The 17,966-nt window shown below is 37.7% G+C and overlaps 2 protein-coding genes across 5 annotated transcripts; one reads left to right on the top strand and one right to left on the bottom strand.

Moving 5' to 3' along the window:
- The first annotated feature begins 709 nt into the window (after positions 1-709).
- LOC127983847 (protein farnesyltransferase subunit beta) lies at positions 710-10,681 on the top strand. Its single transcript, XM_052586205.1, has 12 exons — positions 710-1,095; positions 1,816-1,880; positions 3,765-3,837; positions 4,673-4,764; positions 5,390-5,536; positions 5,623-5,706; positions 6,007-6,093; positions 6,980-7,109; positions 7,493-7,625; positions 7,865-7,976; positions 10,016-10,130; positions 10,226-10,681. Exons 1-12 carry the CDS (start codon positions 997-999, stop codon positions 10,346-10,348), a joined length of 1,260 nt encoding a protein of 419 aa, XP_052442165.1. The 5' UTR covers positions 710-996; the 3' UTR covers positions 10,349-10,681.
- A 785-nt stretch (positions 10,682-11,466) lies between these two features.
- Positions 11,467-17,966, bottom strand: max (myc associated factor X). 4 transcript variants are annotated; one of them, XM_052586207.1, is made up of 5 exons: positions 17,719-17,919; positions 17,346-17,372; positions 14,377-14,484; positions 12,946-13,069; positions 11,467-12,828 (listed from the first exon to the last, which is right to left on the bottom strand). In XM_052586207.1, exons 1-5 carry the CDS (start codon positions 17,752-17,754, stop codon positions 12,641-12,643), a joined length of 483 nt encoding a protein of 160 aa, XP_052442167.1. In that variant the 5' UTR covers positions 17,755-17,919; the 3' UTR covers positions 11,467-12,640. The 4 variants fall into 4 exon arrangements, with proteins under 4 accessions (XP_052442167.1, XP_052442166.1, XP_052442168.1 ...); XM_052586206.1 differs by having other exon boundaries at positions 12,946-13,084; positions 17,719-17,916; XM_052586208.1 differs by lacking the exon at positions 17,346-17,372 and having other exon boundaries at positions 12,946-13,084; positions 17,719-17,966.

Below are 17,966 nucleotides of genomic sequence, written 5' to 3'. Positions count from 1 at the left end.
GATATTGACTGGAAAAAGGTTTGGATGATTCCTCACAGACACTTGATAGTAAACAAGGTGAAAGAAGTATCCTTCAGAATAATTCACAGATATTACCCTGCTAATCATTACATGATTACATTTAAAAGGGACATCAATACAAACGGTTTTTTTTTTTTTTTTTTTTTGTGAGGACCACCCAGAGACTGTTTTGCACCTCTTTTGGTATTGCCCACACATCAGAACATTTTGGCAAAATCTCAAGAGCTTCACCATTAACCATATTTATAAAGACTTTGCCGTACTGTGGAAGGATGTTATTTTTTGTTTTTATATAAGTCAAAGTAAAGAAAAAACGTACTTCATTATAAACTTATTAATTCTTTTGGCAAAATTTCACATTCATAAATGTAAATTCAGCTCTAAAAAACTTTTTATCCATGAAGTTGAACATTATATTAATCAGATTTCTGTCTCAAACAACAAAAAGGCTGTTAAAACTGTAAACATATGGTCCTCCTTCTCTTTGTAATGACCTGTAAGCTTCCCCTGGCAGTTTTATTTTATTTTCTATTTTCCTCTGTGTTTTGTGTGTTATGTATATTTTGGCTAATCACATGTGATTTGTACCCTTTATTTGCAATAAAAAACGACGTGATACGTATTGCGTCATGACGTAAAATAATCCCTGAATATTTTTTTCAGCCGTTTCTGACAATCTCGTTTCTGTCGAAGAACCGCGAAGAACAGCATAGCTTTCGGAAACCGCCATAAAACCAAAACAATAAGAACTACAGAACGTTCGCAACCCGCCATAAAATCAAAAGAAGAAGAAGTACGTCTCGTGTCATCATCACTATTTGCGCTTTCTCAAATGTGCCTTCAGGTTTTCCGTACTTAAGCTGTAAGTCACTTGCCTCCATTGAGGAAACCCCTCCCACGCTGTCTTGACACTTGCTCTGCTGGAAAACTGCTTCCTCTCAATTACAGTGAGTGCATGTGTTTTAAAATCTCATCATGGAAGAGGCGTCTCCTCCTCTGCGATGCTTTCGTGAATCACACTGCACTGAGCTTTTCAACGATGACGGCTTGCAAACGGTGACCTCGAAAGAACAGGTGAGCTTAACTCTTAGTATTAGTTAGCTAATTGGTATTAGCGCAAAGCTAACTGTCTTCTTACTCTGTGCTGTGTACAGTAGTGCTTACCAAAAATCTAGCAGGGTGTTCTACACGTGCAGAAATACTAATGCCACTGCATCCAGCTCACCTAGTGCTTGTTTATTACATTTTTGTAAATAGTACAGGTTCATTTAAAGAGTTTGTAATTCTGTCATCGATGCTCGGCCTCATGTTGTCAACACAAAAAGGAGATGTTAGGGAGAACATGAACTTGTCTAAATGATGTCAGACTTTTCATTACTGAGTGAACATTTGCAGACGTTTGAGAATCTGCTCATACTTCACTGGTGTATGTTAAGTTGCACTGTAGTGTATGATCTGCATTGTTATATGGGTGGTTGACAGTTGTATGTGTAATGTATAGTGTTATTAACTATATAATCATTTAAAGACTGTATTATTTTCAGTTTCCTTCATTTTTAAAATAAAGTGTGACTGTTATTGATCTGAATTTTAAATATATATATATATGTTCTATATTATAGATCAGTGGTCTTTGCATGACATACTGAACAGGATGTGATGTCAGCCACCCATATACATAACAGCATCGACCACAGTGGATATTGTCTGCTTGTCATTTGGCTTGTTGTCACATTTTCTGTTTGATTAATTCACTTTCAAATTTTTTGCTTCCTGTTTTATCATTAAATTTAGAGAAAAGTTGAACGCAGTATTCAAGAGGTGTACAGTGTTTACCAGCAAATTCACACCTCCCCGCAGTAAGTAAAGTTTAGCCTTCTCTGGCCATTATCAGTTCATAGAGCTTCAGGGTGCTGCTTTTTGACAGCAGTCACTATTATTCTGTACATGTAAAATATGTTCATGAAAATGTCTTTGGCAACAAAACCAACATTAGACTGTTCTCTGTTCGTGTCTGCTATGTATGTTTTGTAGCACAGTCTCTTCATTTGTATTATTTTGTAGCATCACAACATGCAGGGAACTATATAGAAGATTCTAATTTGGTAGATTTGGGAGGGCAGGGCAACATCTCTATTCATCTTTCTTTATCTCAATATTTTTGCATTCGGTGATTTTCTTCTGCCACATTTCAAAATGAATACAACATGATCTGGATAGACAGCTATTGTTTCTAAACACATTCTTAATGTTTAGTGGCAAAAACACCATTAAATATGTGACAGTTTACATGTTTTTAATTAAACTAACACATTTAAATCTAACCATATGTAAAAAGAGTGCAAAAAGTATATTCTGACAGCTTCTTGGAAGAAATGAAATTGAAATTTTTTGCACATTTGACAACTGGGGTGAATTATGGAAGTCTGTCAACGGTTTGTGGTTTAAGAGATGCTCTGTGGCATGACACTGTTCCACATGGCACTAAAAACTTTCAGATGGGGAACTAGCTGCTAGAACACATGAGCACTTTTTGGATAGTTTGCAGGAGAAGGGAAATTTGGAGCTGTCGTAATCTTAGTTTTCAACAATACTTTATAGTCATGATATTTTGTAATTTATTTCTGTAACTTATCCCTAACAACAAGCTAACAGACAAGACTTTCAGTACTGAAACAAAGTAAAAGTTTTTTTTAGAATTTCAAACAATAAATACCTTTTTGTGCCTCTTGGGGATGTTCATTTCCTAACCGACAACCGATCCTTGTTAACTGATTATTAACCGTTAACCGAAAATATTATTTTAAATATGAATTGAATTAAATTCATTTGTATTAAATTGTTCTGATTCTTCAACATGGATTCAAATATTCATGTTTATTTTGTGCTGCAAATATTAAACAGGAAAATGTATATAAATGAGGGGCCTGTGCCAATCATTTGCATATGGGCCCGGGTCTGACTCGCTACACCACTGGCATTGATGTATTAAATTGATCAAAAGTGACAATGAAGACATTTACAATGTGGCAAAAGGTTTCTATCTAAAATAAATGTTGCTCTTTTTAAACTTTCAATTCATCAAGGAACCCTGAAAACCCTGAGTTTTTAGCAGCACAACTGTTTTAACATTGATGATAAGAAATGTTTCTTGAGTACTAGATATATAGATTGATTTCTGAAGGATCACATGACACTGAAGACTGGAGTAATAGCTGCTGAAAATTAAGCTTGTCAGAAATAAATTCCATTTGTCAGTTTAATTGCACTTGATTTTAGGCAGTGCAACAAATTTGTCAGCTAAAGCATTCATTGATATGAAACTTGCCTGGTGAATGCCATACATCACTCTGATCTGGCTTTTTGTGGCCCAGCAGAGAGCAGCAGAGGAGAGAAACAACAGGGGTTAATGATCTGTTCTTTCAGCTGAGGTACCATCACATTAGACATGCCCCAGCACCTCTGAAGTCAAGCGTACTGTGTGTAGGCTGTTCGGACTCTTTTTAAATACTGCCACTTCCTTTGATGGGATTAACTGGAGGATGTCCGCTCAGTTGTTGAACGAACTTCGTACAAATGAGTTGTTGCCTTGTACTAGGCTATTCTAAATCTTGTGTAAAGTTGAAATTGATCAGTTTCCAGTATTTGAATAGAGAGATATATTTGATTAAAAAAAATATATTTCTAGTTTGCAATAGGTAGATTCTAGTAAGATGTTTAAATTGATGATTCTTTTTTTTCAGGCCTGCTTTATTGAGGGAGCAACACTATCACTATCTGAAGAAAGGCTTAGGCCATCTCTCTGATGCATATGAGGTAAACAGTGTCTTCTGGAAAAAATATATTTTTATTTTAATTGTACATTTTCTGTGTTTTATGTCTTAATAGTATACCTTTATAATGTCTTTGTAATAGGTTTTATTTTTATTTAGTTTTAGTTATTTTAACACTTCAACTTGAAAAATAGTTACTTATTGCAGACAGTTAATATTTATTTTTATGTAATGCAAATGTTTTTATGGTTTTATTTTCTAGTTAAAGATAATAGCACTGACTTAAAGGGATAGTTTACACATTATTAAAAAGTTTTCATTGTTTACTCATCCTCATGGCAGTCCAAACCTGTATGACTTACGTTCATGGGTGGAAAACAAAACAAAAGGGTACAATGTGGAAAAATAATTGAAGAAAATCATGAGAATAATCACAAATAATTTTTGACAGATGAGACAAAAAAAATAAAAAATAAAAAACAGCTTAGACATTCTGCTAAATATCTCATTTTGGGTTTGTTGTTAAAAAGTCATACACTCATAGAGGTTTGGATGGAGTGACACAAGGGTGAATCAATTAATGACAGTTTTTAAATTCTAGTTGAACCCCATTTAACTGAATATTTAAAAGAAAAAACTGTTTAGTTTAATTAATAAAACAAATACATAACTGGTTTACACAAAGCTATTGAAGATCTACAGTCTCGTGATACAATACTTAAGTGAATGTGGTTGAGTGGGTGGGTTGTGGAGAACACTATGCTTCTAGTTTTTGTGTGTGTGTGCGTGTGTGTGTTTGAGAACACCATGTTCCAGAGCAGCTCTGTGTGTGAGACTGGTGGTAATGGCTGCTGAATCTGCATGTTGTCTGGCTTCAGTGTTTGGATGCCAGCCGGCCTTGGCTCTGCTACTGGATCCTGCACAGTCTGGAGCTGCTAGAGGAGCCCGTGCCGGCAGCAGTGGCCTCAGAGTGAGTATCAGCTCTTCTCTGCAGTTCACTATCAGAGTACACGTGGCTAGGTCCCCTTACCCAGTTACTATCCTAGTCTTAATGTGCCCACTACAGATAAAGTCAAAGTTGCATTACAGTAATAGCTATGACACAGATACATTTTTTCTCCATGCAGACTAGGCTTAGATTGCTTTATAGCTGCTGGGTTGAAGGATTTTTTACATCGTGGGTGGTTATGATTTTGCTGGTTTTTATTGTATTGTTTTTTTTATTTTTTATGGTTTTTGCCATAAAAGATGCTGCCATGGCATTAAATAGGAATCTACTACTACTAGTAGTTCCAAACAGACAGAAAAATGGCGTAACACAGACAATTAACCTTGAGCAAATTTCAAACTGAAAATCACTTTTTTTTTAATACAATGTAAAATTATTAATTTTAGTTTAGTCATTTATTAATTTAATTAAACAAGATATTATAAAATTTCAGTAACTGTCATTTTTCTGTTATCAGTAAAAACATGAAAATAATGTTTTAAAATAAAGCCGATTCCCTTATTATTTTAGGATATGGCTTTTTGCCAAAATTTTAAGTTCCTATCACATTTATATGCCTATATCAACATTAACTGTTGTCTGCCAGCGTGTGCCAGTTCCTGGCCAGATGTCAGAGTCCGACAGGTGGGTTCAGTGGTGGTCCAGGTCAACACGCTCACCTGGCTCCCACCTACGCAGCTGTAAATGCCCTTTGCATCCTGGGCACAGAGGAGGCCTACAAAGTCATCAACAGGTTTGCATTATCACCTGGTTGCCTACAGATGTTGCGTTGATCAAATTACTATGGAAACACATTCTGTTTGCCTCCTCCCTCATCAGAGAGAAGCTCCTGGACTTCCTGTACTCTGTGAAGCAGCCAGATGGCTCCTTTGTGATGCATGTGGGCGGGGAGGTGGACGTCAGGTGAGCTCTGTCACCGTTGTTCCAGCGAACCCTGAACCATCTTCACAACAGCCACACATCTCTTTATTCCCCATGCTCTGATGTTACTGTGCTGAACCATTTTTCAAGAGTGACCTTTTACTTTTCCCAGCAGACAGATTAATGCTAGAAAAATGCTTCACGTTCACTGTACGTCTGTGCTAAACAAAGAAAGTCACTTTGAAAAGTAATTGGAAGTGGCTTGTGGTTATTTACATGCATAGATGGTGATCATTGTGTGCCTGTTGACTCCTGGTTGCTCTTGTGTGTCTGATCTGATAGGAGTGCTTATTGTGCTGCATCTGTGGCTTCACTCACCAATATAATCACGCCCACCCTGTTTGATGGGACGCACAATTGGATTCTCAGGTAACTACTTCCACATGTTCTTTTCAAACATGCCAGTTTAGTTACAGCCTTTCACCCCACCATGAAATGTTGGCTAGTTGTTGGGGTTAGTGTTATTTTAGTATTATTTATGTGCTATTATAGAGTTTATCAATGTCTTGAATTATCTAATATAATTTTAATGTAAGTTTGAGTGATTTTATGTGATTTTGTCATATTCATATTGTATAATAAAGCATACAAAATCAAATATTGAGGTTTGATAAAAAAATGACTAAAATATGATCATATAATCCCTATAAATGTGATGTCATCCCGTATAACTAGGAGGACCATACAAGCCATTTTTTTTCACGGGACGCACCCTTGCCAGGATTTCTATATTGCCTAAAATATCCAGGTTTTGGCTGTTAGCACTGTGCCGATAGATCAAAGTATGACTTCATTTCACGAAAGCTATAGAGAGCAGAGCAGATGGCTCCTTATGCTTTGAAATCGCTCCATATAATGTGTGCAGCTTCAAGTAGAATGATTTAACAAACACACGTGTGTATTTGCATCGCTTTGATTGTTCTCTCACCTCCTCGTGCGCGATGCTCCACGATTGGTTGATTTATGTACAATACCTGCATGGTATTGGTCAAACTACTGTGTATATTTGAAGCAGCATAAAAATCCTGGCCAGGAAGTTTCCCGTAAAAATGGCACATATGGCCACCCCAACATGGTTGTAAAGAAAAACTAATTCTGAATTTTTGGGGAAAAATTTGTCCCATTCCTCTGCCATCTGTTTCACGTTTGAAACAAAAAAGGATGTTCTGTCCCTAAGTGAGTTAAATCACAGACACCTCACGCAGAATGACAAAATAATAAATATCGTGATGTTGTGCTTTCCTTCGGGCTTCAGCTGTCAGAACTGGGAGGGCGGTTTAGGTGGAGTTCCAGGACTCGAGGCACATGGTGGCTACACCTTCTGTGGTACTGCTGCTCTGGTCATACTGGGCAAAGAACATATGCTGGATCTCAAAGCCTTGTTAGTAAGTCCTTTGTCTTGCCTTGTTTTCCCTTTGCTACAGTTCCACCTTTTATTTAACCTGACTCTTCCTGTCCATTAGAGTCAATAAATTGGGGTTTATGAGATGCGTTAAAGGTTAGTTGCATGTATCCTGAACGTTTCAGGGAGAAGCGTCTCATTACCAGTTCCTCAGGGACACATGCTTGTAAATATTAACATCGGTGTGCTGCAACATCATAGATCGGCAGATCTCATTCTCCAGGGTCTTCGGCAGACATTGACATTAACAGTCCCAGTGCACAGGCAGATTTGTCTTAATGATAAGGCAGCATCACTAATGATCTTCCTATGCTGATACTTGTAAACCAGTAAATTGGAGGCTTTTCTCTCTTTTTCCTTCATAAGCGCTGGGTAACCAGCAAACAAATGCGCTTTGAAGGTGGATTTCAGGGCCGCTGTAACAAGCTGGTGGATGGATGTTACTCCTTCTGGCAAGCAGGACTATTACCATTACTCCACAGGGCTCTTTTCAAAGAAGGTGAGCGGTTATCCTAGAAAAACAACTGACATTTTTACTTATATATGAACAGTTAGCGACTTTCAAGGAATTAAATAACTACAAGGTTCACTGAAGGTTCCATTCATTCATTTACACATTTTTGTCTGCATGTTTTTTTGCAGTGTACTTTTTGGTCTTAATTTGGATATATATATAAAAAAAACATTGGCTCTAGTGTCAGATTTAGTAGTTTAACCTAAGAAAATATTACTGTGTAGGAGACTCAACACTGAGTGTGAGTAGCTGGATGTTTGAGAGAAAGGCTCTGCAGGAATACATCCTCCTCTGCTGCCAGAATCCTGGGGGAGGCCTTCTGGACAAACCTGGCAAGTGAGTGCCGCTCTTCCAGCGCACACACAATTACATGCATATTTATAATACAGTCTATAAGCTTGCAGTGATATCAACAGTAATAATGTGTCAAATGACAAGTCAGATTCTCAAACTTTTGGATTATCACAAAAAAAACTATATTTGAAGGCCCCATGACCTTTCCAGTTTCTTGTGATTTACTGGATAAGGATTTCTATATATATATAAAAAAAAAATTTAATCACACTTGCTACCCAATATCTTAAAGCTTGGCATAGCTTGAAAAATGTTCACCAAATGTAAACGGAATACATTTAAAAAATCAGCACTTTTCAAATTAGACGTCGTTATTCAGTATATCCAGTTTCAAGATGGTGGGAACCCTGGTTCTTCAAGGGAAAAAAATTTTGAGAGCATTGAATTAAAGCAAGAAGCCATGGTTTACAGTGAATTTATAACCGATATGGGAGTTTTGGGGAGGGTTTTAATCCCTTAGCTGTTAAAAATTAAATGTAAACCACGGCTAATTTAGAATTTTAATATAATTTATAACAGCTAAGGGGCAAAAAAAACCCTTACTGTTATAAATTGACTGTAAACCACGGCTTCACGAGGCTTATTGCTTTTATAAAATGGTTATTCCATATACATAGTGAGGTTTCGCTTAATAAAACAGAGCAAATAAAGTGTAATGATATGAATAAAAACAGTATTCTTCCACCAAACAATGTAGTTCCTCAGAAACAGTTGTGGTTCCAACAATAGACAGTAAAAGAAATGGACACAGCGACACAATTAGATTCAACAGAAACCAGTGAAGTCAATTAGAAGCACGCACTTCCTAGGGGTCGAGTGTACTGCGCAGACTTAAACTGAGCTTGAGGACGTAGATGTCACGTGAGCAACCTGTCTGTCCTCTTTCAAACTGTCTGTAAGTCTTCTAATCGCTGTGCCAAGAGAAGTCTGAATCACCCACCCAATCTTGCAGACGTTGTTGAATAATTTTGTCTCGTTGCTTTTATGGACTCTCCATGGGCTTCTTCCTTGACTTTGTCTCCACATCCCCCCGATTGCCTCATAAACAGTAAAAGATTGCCTGCGAGCTTCTCCTCCTGTCCATACGGTAATTTCTCTACTGTGCGACAGAGAGTCGCAGGTTATGACGCAATCGTTAGCCTATTTTTTTACAAAAACTGCTCCTATGGGGCCACAACAAAGGTACAATGTAACGGGGCCTTTTATACATTGTCAATTTTCTTTAGAAATAATGAATTGACAAATGGAGTCGTTAAACGCCCCAGATGTAAAGTTATTCGCTGTCAAAGTGACGCCAAAATGAATGGGAGTCAAAGGAATGCTAACAGCAGGTGGGGGTCCGTTAACCAATGGCGGCGCCCAGGGATGCTTCAATAAAAAATGAAACCCTGGTTCCAAGAAAGTGGTTGCCGAGCAACACACAGAAGTAAACAAAGGTGAATGTTTGTAGTGTAATTCACAACAGCTTCTAAACGGCTCAACCAATCAGAATCAAGGACCAAAAATGTCCGTTTTATAATAAACATTAGAAAGTTGTTGGTTTTTTTTAGCTTGTTTTAATGGTTGTTTTAAATTGTATATCATTATGATAACACTAAAATTAAGTATATATTAATTTAGTTGTATTTTCTTGGGAGGAGAAAATGTATTTATGAAGTTTTTTTATGAAGGATTTTTATAATAAATTCATTTTCTAGTTCTGCTCTGCTCTAAAACTGGAGTGAAACTTACTGTAGTGATGTCAAATTTGTGAGTGAATCATTCTTTTGAATTGATTCTTTTTAATGAATCACAAACAGGACTTTTAAAGATTTGTAAATATCCTTTTTACAGTTACGAATAAAACCACAAACATCTACCTGGAAAGGTCATGGGAAAACCATTACATCTGTCTTGTTTAACCTTGTGGATCAAACTAAAATAAAATGTCAACTTTAAAATCTGAAAAAAAATTTTTTCCTTTTACTAACTATGCAGACCAAACTAGACTTTCATAATGGTTCCTCACTGGTTCCCCACAGGTCTAGAGATTTCTACCACACGTGCTACTGTCTGAGCGGACTCTCAGTAGCACAGCATTTCGGAAACAAAGACCTCCACAACGAGCTGATCCTTGGTCGGGATGAGAACAGACTGGTGAGAGATACTGAAAATTCAGTTGAGCCATCTCAAATTGACATGAATGTACTAATAATAACAACTAATAATGTTCTCATATTTCTTCTATCCAGGCACCAACTCATCCAGTTTACAACATCTGCCCAGAGAAGGTCGTCAAAGCGATTGAATATTTCCACCGGTTACCTGTTCCAGGTCAGACGGGACCTACACCAAGTGCAATGGACCAGTCATAGACTTTTCCTTTTTCTATTATAAACACAAATTGGGGGTTTGAGCTAGCTTGACCTAATGCAGAGGCATCTTCTGTAAATGCTGTAGCCAAACGTCCTTTGATGGTCTTTATAGCATATACAGATGGGGAAACACTCTTTGAGGGCCTGGTCTACTACAGCTTATGGGTTTTAGCCAGGGAAAACTGTAGAGACTGACTAGGCGAGGTGTTCTTCATGCACCAGTCGTTGATTGATATTTTATTCCAACATACCAGCTTATTTTGGGCTTTAGTAAATGTTTCCCAGAGTGCATGTGGCAGTAGGTTCTGGAAAGAAATAAAAGAATTGGATGGATGTTTGTTTTTATTCACTGGCAGGTATATTGTGGAGGATCTATACTCATTGAGGGCAGTCCTTTATTTAACTCATTAATCATCTCTAATTTGGAGTGCTGCTTGACTGAAATTAATATGGTAAATGCCAAATATGTAGATATAGTTTCCAGTGTTTACATTTTGTAATCTTTGGCTGCAGTTGAAAAATACCATCTGTGCTGTTCAGTGAGCTTTTAAACTGTATTCAGTAAGGCATGAGTTCATGAGTTAATCCAAAAATGAAATTTGTGTCATTATTCACTGACTCGCATGTCCAAGGTTCAAACCTGTATGACTTTATTTCTTTTGTGGAACATAAAAGGAGATGTGTGGAAGAATGTTGACACTGCGTTTTAATGTAAATGAAAGGAAATGGGAACAAAGGTTTTGACATAAAAAAAGCAGCATTAAAGTAAAGTAATCCATAAAATTCATCCTCACCCACGTTGATTCCAATGGGGTGAAGGCATCTCCTGATGCGAGCATATGGATATGCATAAGTATGAATGAAATTTGAGACCTATGATGGAGGGGAACAGATTCAATGAAATTGTATTTGTTCATTACACAAGACTTTGATTAAAGCACACACATAATAGACATTTTATGGCGCTTTTTTTTTGGCCAGTTTTTAAGTTTAGCACCTGAGCTTAGTGTTTGAAAACTCAAAGTCATACAGGTTGGAAACATGACTTCAATGTGTTGTTGTGGACAACTGGGACCTTGGAGTCAAAAAGAATGAGAACCAAAAGAACCACACATATGTAAAGGATAAAATAGTTTTATTTATATTCTTATTGTAAAGGTAGGCCTCAACTTGCAAGACAACTGTTGGCAGTATGTACAACATACCTGTAATTTCCATGGAATGGAAACAAAAAAAGACCTGCTCAGTTTACTAATGTACTAAGTGGAAAATATGGTAAAAGATACACGTGTGGGCGCACACACACACACTCATGTCTCCTATACACTCAAAATGCAATTTTTGTGGTGTGCAGCGTTCAAATTTCCGATGAACATTTAGAACATTTATCTTTTAAAGTCATGACATGAATCTACTCTTTCAAGAATGACTAGCTTTGTGGGGGGGGGAATCATTTAAAACGTTTATATTCCCAATATGGAGTGAAATACATAAAAAAACATGTTTGGGAGGCTCAGATGCAAAATATATGCTTCATCACTTATTTTTATCCCCCTTGTTTTAAAAGAAAATCTTTTTTTTCCCCAACCTGTAAACTTTACTACATCAGGCTAAAACAACAAATACAACACAAGCTCAGCAGCCTTCCCATAAAGCATTTTTTAGTTTTTTGTATTTTTTAAATAAGGGATTTTATCGATAACGTCAAAACGTATCACTCATCCCCTAGGTCTAACAAGAGGTACACTGATAGATGCTTCAAAAACATTCCTTTATGGAAAAGTAACAAATATTTAGAAAGGCAAACCACTCGGGACAATTCAGCTAAGGGTAAGTTCTAAGCAGGCTTTAAGATATTCAACAACAAAAAAGTATATTTTAGCAGTGCTAGGAGCCGTACGCCTCATTCAACCCTTTGGATATCCACCTGGAGGGATTGCAGACAAGGGAACAAAACAAAAAGTTGCAAAGCTGCCTCATTTTGGGTTTAAATCATCATTTGTTGTTGCATGTGCCAGGACACAAGATGGACAAACCGAGTCGGAGAGGGAGGGAGAGTAAAAACAAGCCGTTTTCTGTGAGTGTTCTTCCCGTATCAGGCGTCCCTCTCTCTTGAAAACCTGGCAGAGGTTTCTTCAGGTGTGGAATCAAGGGTTGACATTCACTGAAAGAGATTGATCAAGGTGGTTTGGGGCGATTGAGGTACACAAAAAACAACAAGAAACAGACCATTGCTGTAACTCTCCCTCCCCTCAGAGGAGAACTTTGTAGAGCAGGCCGAGAATCCGCTGTTTAGCTGTCCTCCCCACGGGGCTTCTTCCGGGAACGCTGTTCCTCCGGCTCAGACTCCGAGCTCGAGTCAGAACCACCGTCGAAGGCCGATACAGCGCTGCCCTTGGGGTTGGTGTACAGGCTGCTGTCTGAAGAGGAGTAGTTGGCCTGCAGCTGTGTGGTCCCCTTGACTTTCTCCAGTGCCCGTACTGGAAATTAAAAAAGTAGACCACACATTCTTCATTCATTGGAACTACAACAGCCAAATTAGACTTGGATCGGCATGACCAGAAGACAAAAGTGAGGAGTAACGTAGCGACACCCACCTTGTTGCTCCAACAGAGCGTTCTGCCTCTTCAGGTCGTCGATGTCCTGCTGGTGTGTGTGGTTTTTTCGTCGCATGTACTGAATGTACTCTGTGGCTTTGTCTAGGATTTGGGCTCGGGATGCCTGTTTGATAGATTGCTGTCAGCAACAAATGAAAAACTAGAATTTGACGCAAGGAATGCAGATAACATTGCACACATATGAATCCTAAAACCCAAAGTATACTTCGTTTTTGTACGTGTTCGCTAGCATGCGAGTATAATTGAATGTGTAGCCTTTTGAAGTATTCTCCATTTAATGTTGTGCGCGAATGCACGTGTGCTATAGAAAGCTTCATCCATGTCCAGTGTCTGGCTCTGTCTTCATCCATAATACATGACCGATGATAACAAATTTCTTTTGAAGTCTTTTAAACCAAAGCTGTTTTTTTAAACCAAAGCCGGGCCATTTCCTATCACTCACAAGTGCTTGTCAATGCGCCCGTCTGTTGTTGTTGCAGTCACCACTATTTTGTTTTTCTTCCCGTCTCTTTCGTTTCGGTTTCTACTGTGAATCAAAGGCCTGGGACAGCGTTACCACCTTGTGGAACAACTGATTACTGCTTAACAAATTTAATGCGCATGTGTACAAAGTATGTGCGGTTACTATTCTGATGACGTAACACACTGAAAGCTGTTCCTCGCGCACATGTAAAAAGTGAAGTATACTTTGGGTTAAGCACAATCCCTAATGAAAACACACAAATTGCTTAAAAATCCCTTATTTTAATAGCTACACATTTAGAAGATTCTGGCTATCACTGATAAGGCAAAAATGTTCATGTTATGACCAATAACCAATAAATGGCTGAAAACTCTACAATGTGTGTCTATAAAATAAATTTGAAATGCTTAGAAATATTCAATTAAACAAATGCTGACATCACAAGATTATAATTTACAGTACAAATATATACTAAAGATTTGTTAAAGATTACATTTTTATTCATGCTTTAAGATTATATCAGCCAATAACCAATATATTGTGCAATCCTAGTCATGTGAAAAGAAATACAGCTCTATCATAAAGGTCAAAAATTATTTATTTCTACCACATTCTTGAACCATCTATTTCCGATAAGAAACACAAGAGGAAGGAGAAACCACATTTCCCCTTGTAATGGCTTCCTGGCACCACGCCTGTACCGGGATCACATCAGTCAGTCTGGCCCTACTCTGCTCCCCATTCTCATAATGCTTTTCATTTACACCTCAACATGGAAATCCCATGCTAATCATCTCATTATAACATTCAAAGCTATCGCATTCAATAAACATTTAGTGTAACAGCAGACATTTAATTTACAAAAAGCACATGAAACAAAAATCCTAATCCAAAAATGCCTACTTATGCTCCTCATGGTTTTACTTTTACCACTGACATTCACCAACCTTTTCCCCTTGCAAGGCGGGAACGGAATCCCGAAGGCTGTGAAAGCTGTCTTTGATGTGGTCCCTACGTTTGCGCTCCAGCGCATTGTGATGTGCCCGTTTGTCTGCCTGCAATGAGAGAATCACAGTGGCTTCAGCCTCTTTGCTGGTCTGGTGCCATTGGCTTATAGTGTTATGAAAAAACATTTATAGCTGGACTAATAAACCATGTAGTAATACAGACCATTAAAAACTGGATTCTATTGTTTCGTCTTTAAGTGATCATGATAATTGTAATAAGAAAGCAGTTGCATAAGGAGTTTTTTTCTTCTACAGCTTATTCTTCTGGACTATATTGGTCAGAACATAATTTTTTTAGGATATCCTTTAGTTAATTTAAAATTAATTGATCTGCTTTTATAGGACAAAGACTGCAATTGTAGTATCCCTCAAAAAGTCTGTCTGTTGGGTCTCATTTTAGTACCCTGAGACTGTTTCTCTGAGAAAACAACATGGCCACTGGAGTCCAATGTCACTGGGCTTGGCCAAGACACTGTTATTACATAAAAGCACAGCTGTAAAACCTGTTTCGAATCCAGTGACTCATTAACAAGTGCCTCTTTTGCATTCAGTGGGGGAAAAAAAAAGCAAAAAAGAAAGCAGTTATCCAAAGGCTGAAATGCCACTGGGCAGGACAAAGACATTCCAGTGTCTATGCGCCACCTGGAAGTGTGAGGTGGGGCCATAGTGTAACCTGCAGATCCAGTCTGTCTGATGTCTAAAATGTTACACGGTACACTGCCAATGTCAGGATTGAGTTACATGCACATGAGGTGGCCAAGTGCTCAATGTCAAGGGCTATTCTTCTGCACTCGAGTATAGTGAAAACTATCCATGTGGTTTCTCCACAAGTCTGTCATAAAAAGCACAATGTCTCCATGAAATAAAAGGTATGAAGGGGTATAATATTACATAAAGAACGCAAAATGACAAGTACTTTGGCTGAGCAAGGCTTTCTCAGAATAGTCTACAATGTGTGCTTGTCCTGTTTTCTTATGGTCTCAACATCCTGATTAAAAAAAAAAAAACTATTTCCTCCCAGCACAAAAATAAGGGGGAGATAAACAGGACTTTGGGGACATTGCAGACCTTGTGTCTCCAGTCTGCCCAATGAAAACTCAAGACTAGTAAAAACAAGCCTGCTTTGTGATGAGTGCCGTATTAAACATCTTGCTATGAAAACAATTCAAAACAATTAAAATATCTTCTTTTTGTTTTGAAATCATTAAGATTTTGAACAACATGAATGTGAGTAAATGACGACAGATGTTTAACATCAAAACATGTTTATAGGTTGGGATTTTTAAAAAATGGCAATGTATATTCCATTATTGTACTGTTGAAGTCCATGATCTAGTCTCAGTTTTAATCTAGGTTGTGAAGGAATCTACAAACCCATTTTCTAGTTAAACCGAGCATCCCAAGTACAAGCTAAGCAAATAGGTTAGGTCTACACATGACACTTTAAATGTTTTAAATGAATAGCAAAATCATTATGGTTAGTTAACAGACTGTTGTCCCATCTCCACAAAATCCCAAGGAATTTCCATATGCATTGAAAGCTATAATGTCAATTTCAAAGTGATATTACATGAACTTAGGTGATGGTCAGGCCTTTTCTAGTTTTTGAAAATGGCCAAATATGCATTTTAATCCATTTTATTATTTTATACAGTTTCAGATAGACACTGAAGTTTTAACTTGGTCACATCATTTAAATGAAGCACTCAGCAATGTAGTTTCAATTTGATTCATTGGATAAGCTACTTTTTGTCACCTCTGCATTTCTACTCTACATATATGTCTTTAAAGATGCCTGTTCGTTAAGAAGCAGGTTCACACACTTGTTCAGGCCTCTGGGATATAGTGATGTGTAATGGTAAAAACAAAAGCATTATGCTTTAATAAAAGGACCATCACAAATACATGAGTAATGTTAGGTGTGAAAACTTCAACCAACTGCCTTAAAACCTCACTGCCCAGACTGGAAATTTTAGTTAACTTCAAATGATATTCAATAAAAAAAAATGCACCATCATCAACCCCTTCACCTTGTTCTAAATCTGTATGACTTTGATACACAACATATATAATATTTAACACAGAATATCAGGGACTGACAGACTCAGTCACCTACATGGCATCAATTCTCTTTTTTTTTTATCATACTGATTTGGAACAATTTGATGTTAAATAAACAGTTTATTCTGGGGATAGAAAAATTCCATTTAGTTAATACATTCCAATTTAAGTTTCTTATATTTATATGTGTGTGTGTTTGTTTGTGTTATATGTATACAAGGGTGTATTTTGTTAATGTTAACATTTTCCTCTTTTCTATCATTGTTTTGTCTGGTTATTAATGCTTTGGTAATACACAACAAAATGGCTTTGAAAACCGAAAAGGGGGATGTTACATAGGTTAAGGATTTATATTTAAAGTTGATTATTTATTCACACACAGTCAAAAAAAAAAAACAAGATCTCGTTGGGGTGAAATGATGAAGCCCTGCCCTCGTATTTAACGTCATCCAACTAATAGGCAAAATACACCGCTAGCGTCGCGACACTCTAGAACGCTCGACAGAAGAGAATCCGTTGGCTGATTATAACGCGAGCGTTCTGGCGCGTCGCGTCACGCGCTCGCAGCGTAGATGCAGCTTTCTCACGTACATCTCTCCCTCCCTCCCTCCTGCTGTCGAGCACTGAGCTCCCTGAACCGACTCAAAACAAGCTGACTGTGTCCTCATTAGATCCACCACATCTACCCCCTTTTAGGCTTGATTCTATCTTGTTTTGTCGTCCAGCGATGCAAATAAATTGCGGCCGTTCAGTACCTACCCGGAAATAAATTGTAGCTAATCTCAAAAAGAGAAGCAATTTTCGGCATTAAAGGCTAAACTGGATAAATTTCTCCGCTTATTACGCACCACAGAGTGAAATCTCGGCGATTCTTCCTGTAAGAAAACAGAACAGAAAAGTACAATTGTAGCTACAGCTGTAAGAGAGATACTTAACGTTAACTGACTATTGATTGATGCAATGCACTGTTTTACTACACAGAATCGCATATGTAAATATATGGAGACAATGTAAATATATGGAGACAAGTATAAACTGGACCCCCGTGAGTAATTGCTCATATGGCTTGATATTCTCAGTAAACTGGCTGGGAAATTATTTCAAACGCTGGGATGGCTAACTAGCTAACAGGCTAGCCTCGTACTGAGGCTTAAGGTATCGAAAATACAAGTGGTTTCATTCTCATACATGCACAGTACAAACAAAAATAACTATACTCACATCACTATCGACCTCGATATCATCGTTGTCGCTCATTCTTCGGCCAAGATAGATGAATTTACACGAAATGTTGTTTTCAAAACAACATGAAATGAGGCCCAAATCAAATGAACAAACAGGAGAGATTCACTGCTTACACGAAACGAGATCAACGGACTCTCCACACGTGACTCGCCTACACACGGACATTTACCGTGGCTTGTCACGCCTGTGATTGCGGCGCAAAGGACTGTGGGATTTGTTGTTTT

Source organism: Carassius gibelio, chromosome B20 (genome assembly GCF_023724105.1).
Source record: "Carassius gibelio isolate Cgi1373 ecotype wild population from Czech Republic chromosome B20, carGib1.2-hapl.c, whole genome shotgun sequence".
Taxonomy (NCBI): Eukaryota; Metazoa; Chordata; class Actinopteri; order Cypriniformes; family Cyprinidae; genus Carassius; species Carassius gibelio.
Note: the sequence above shows the minus strand (reverse complement) of the source record. Positions and strands in the feature narration are given on the sequence as shown.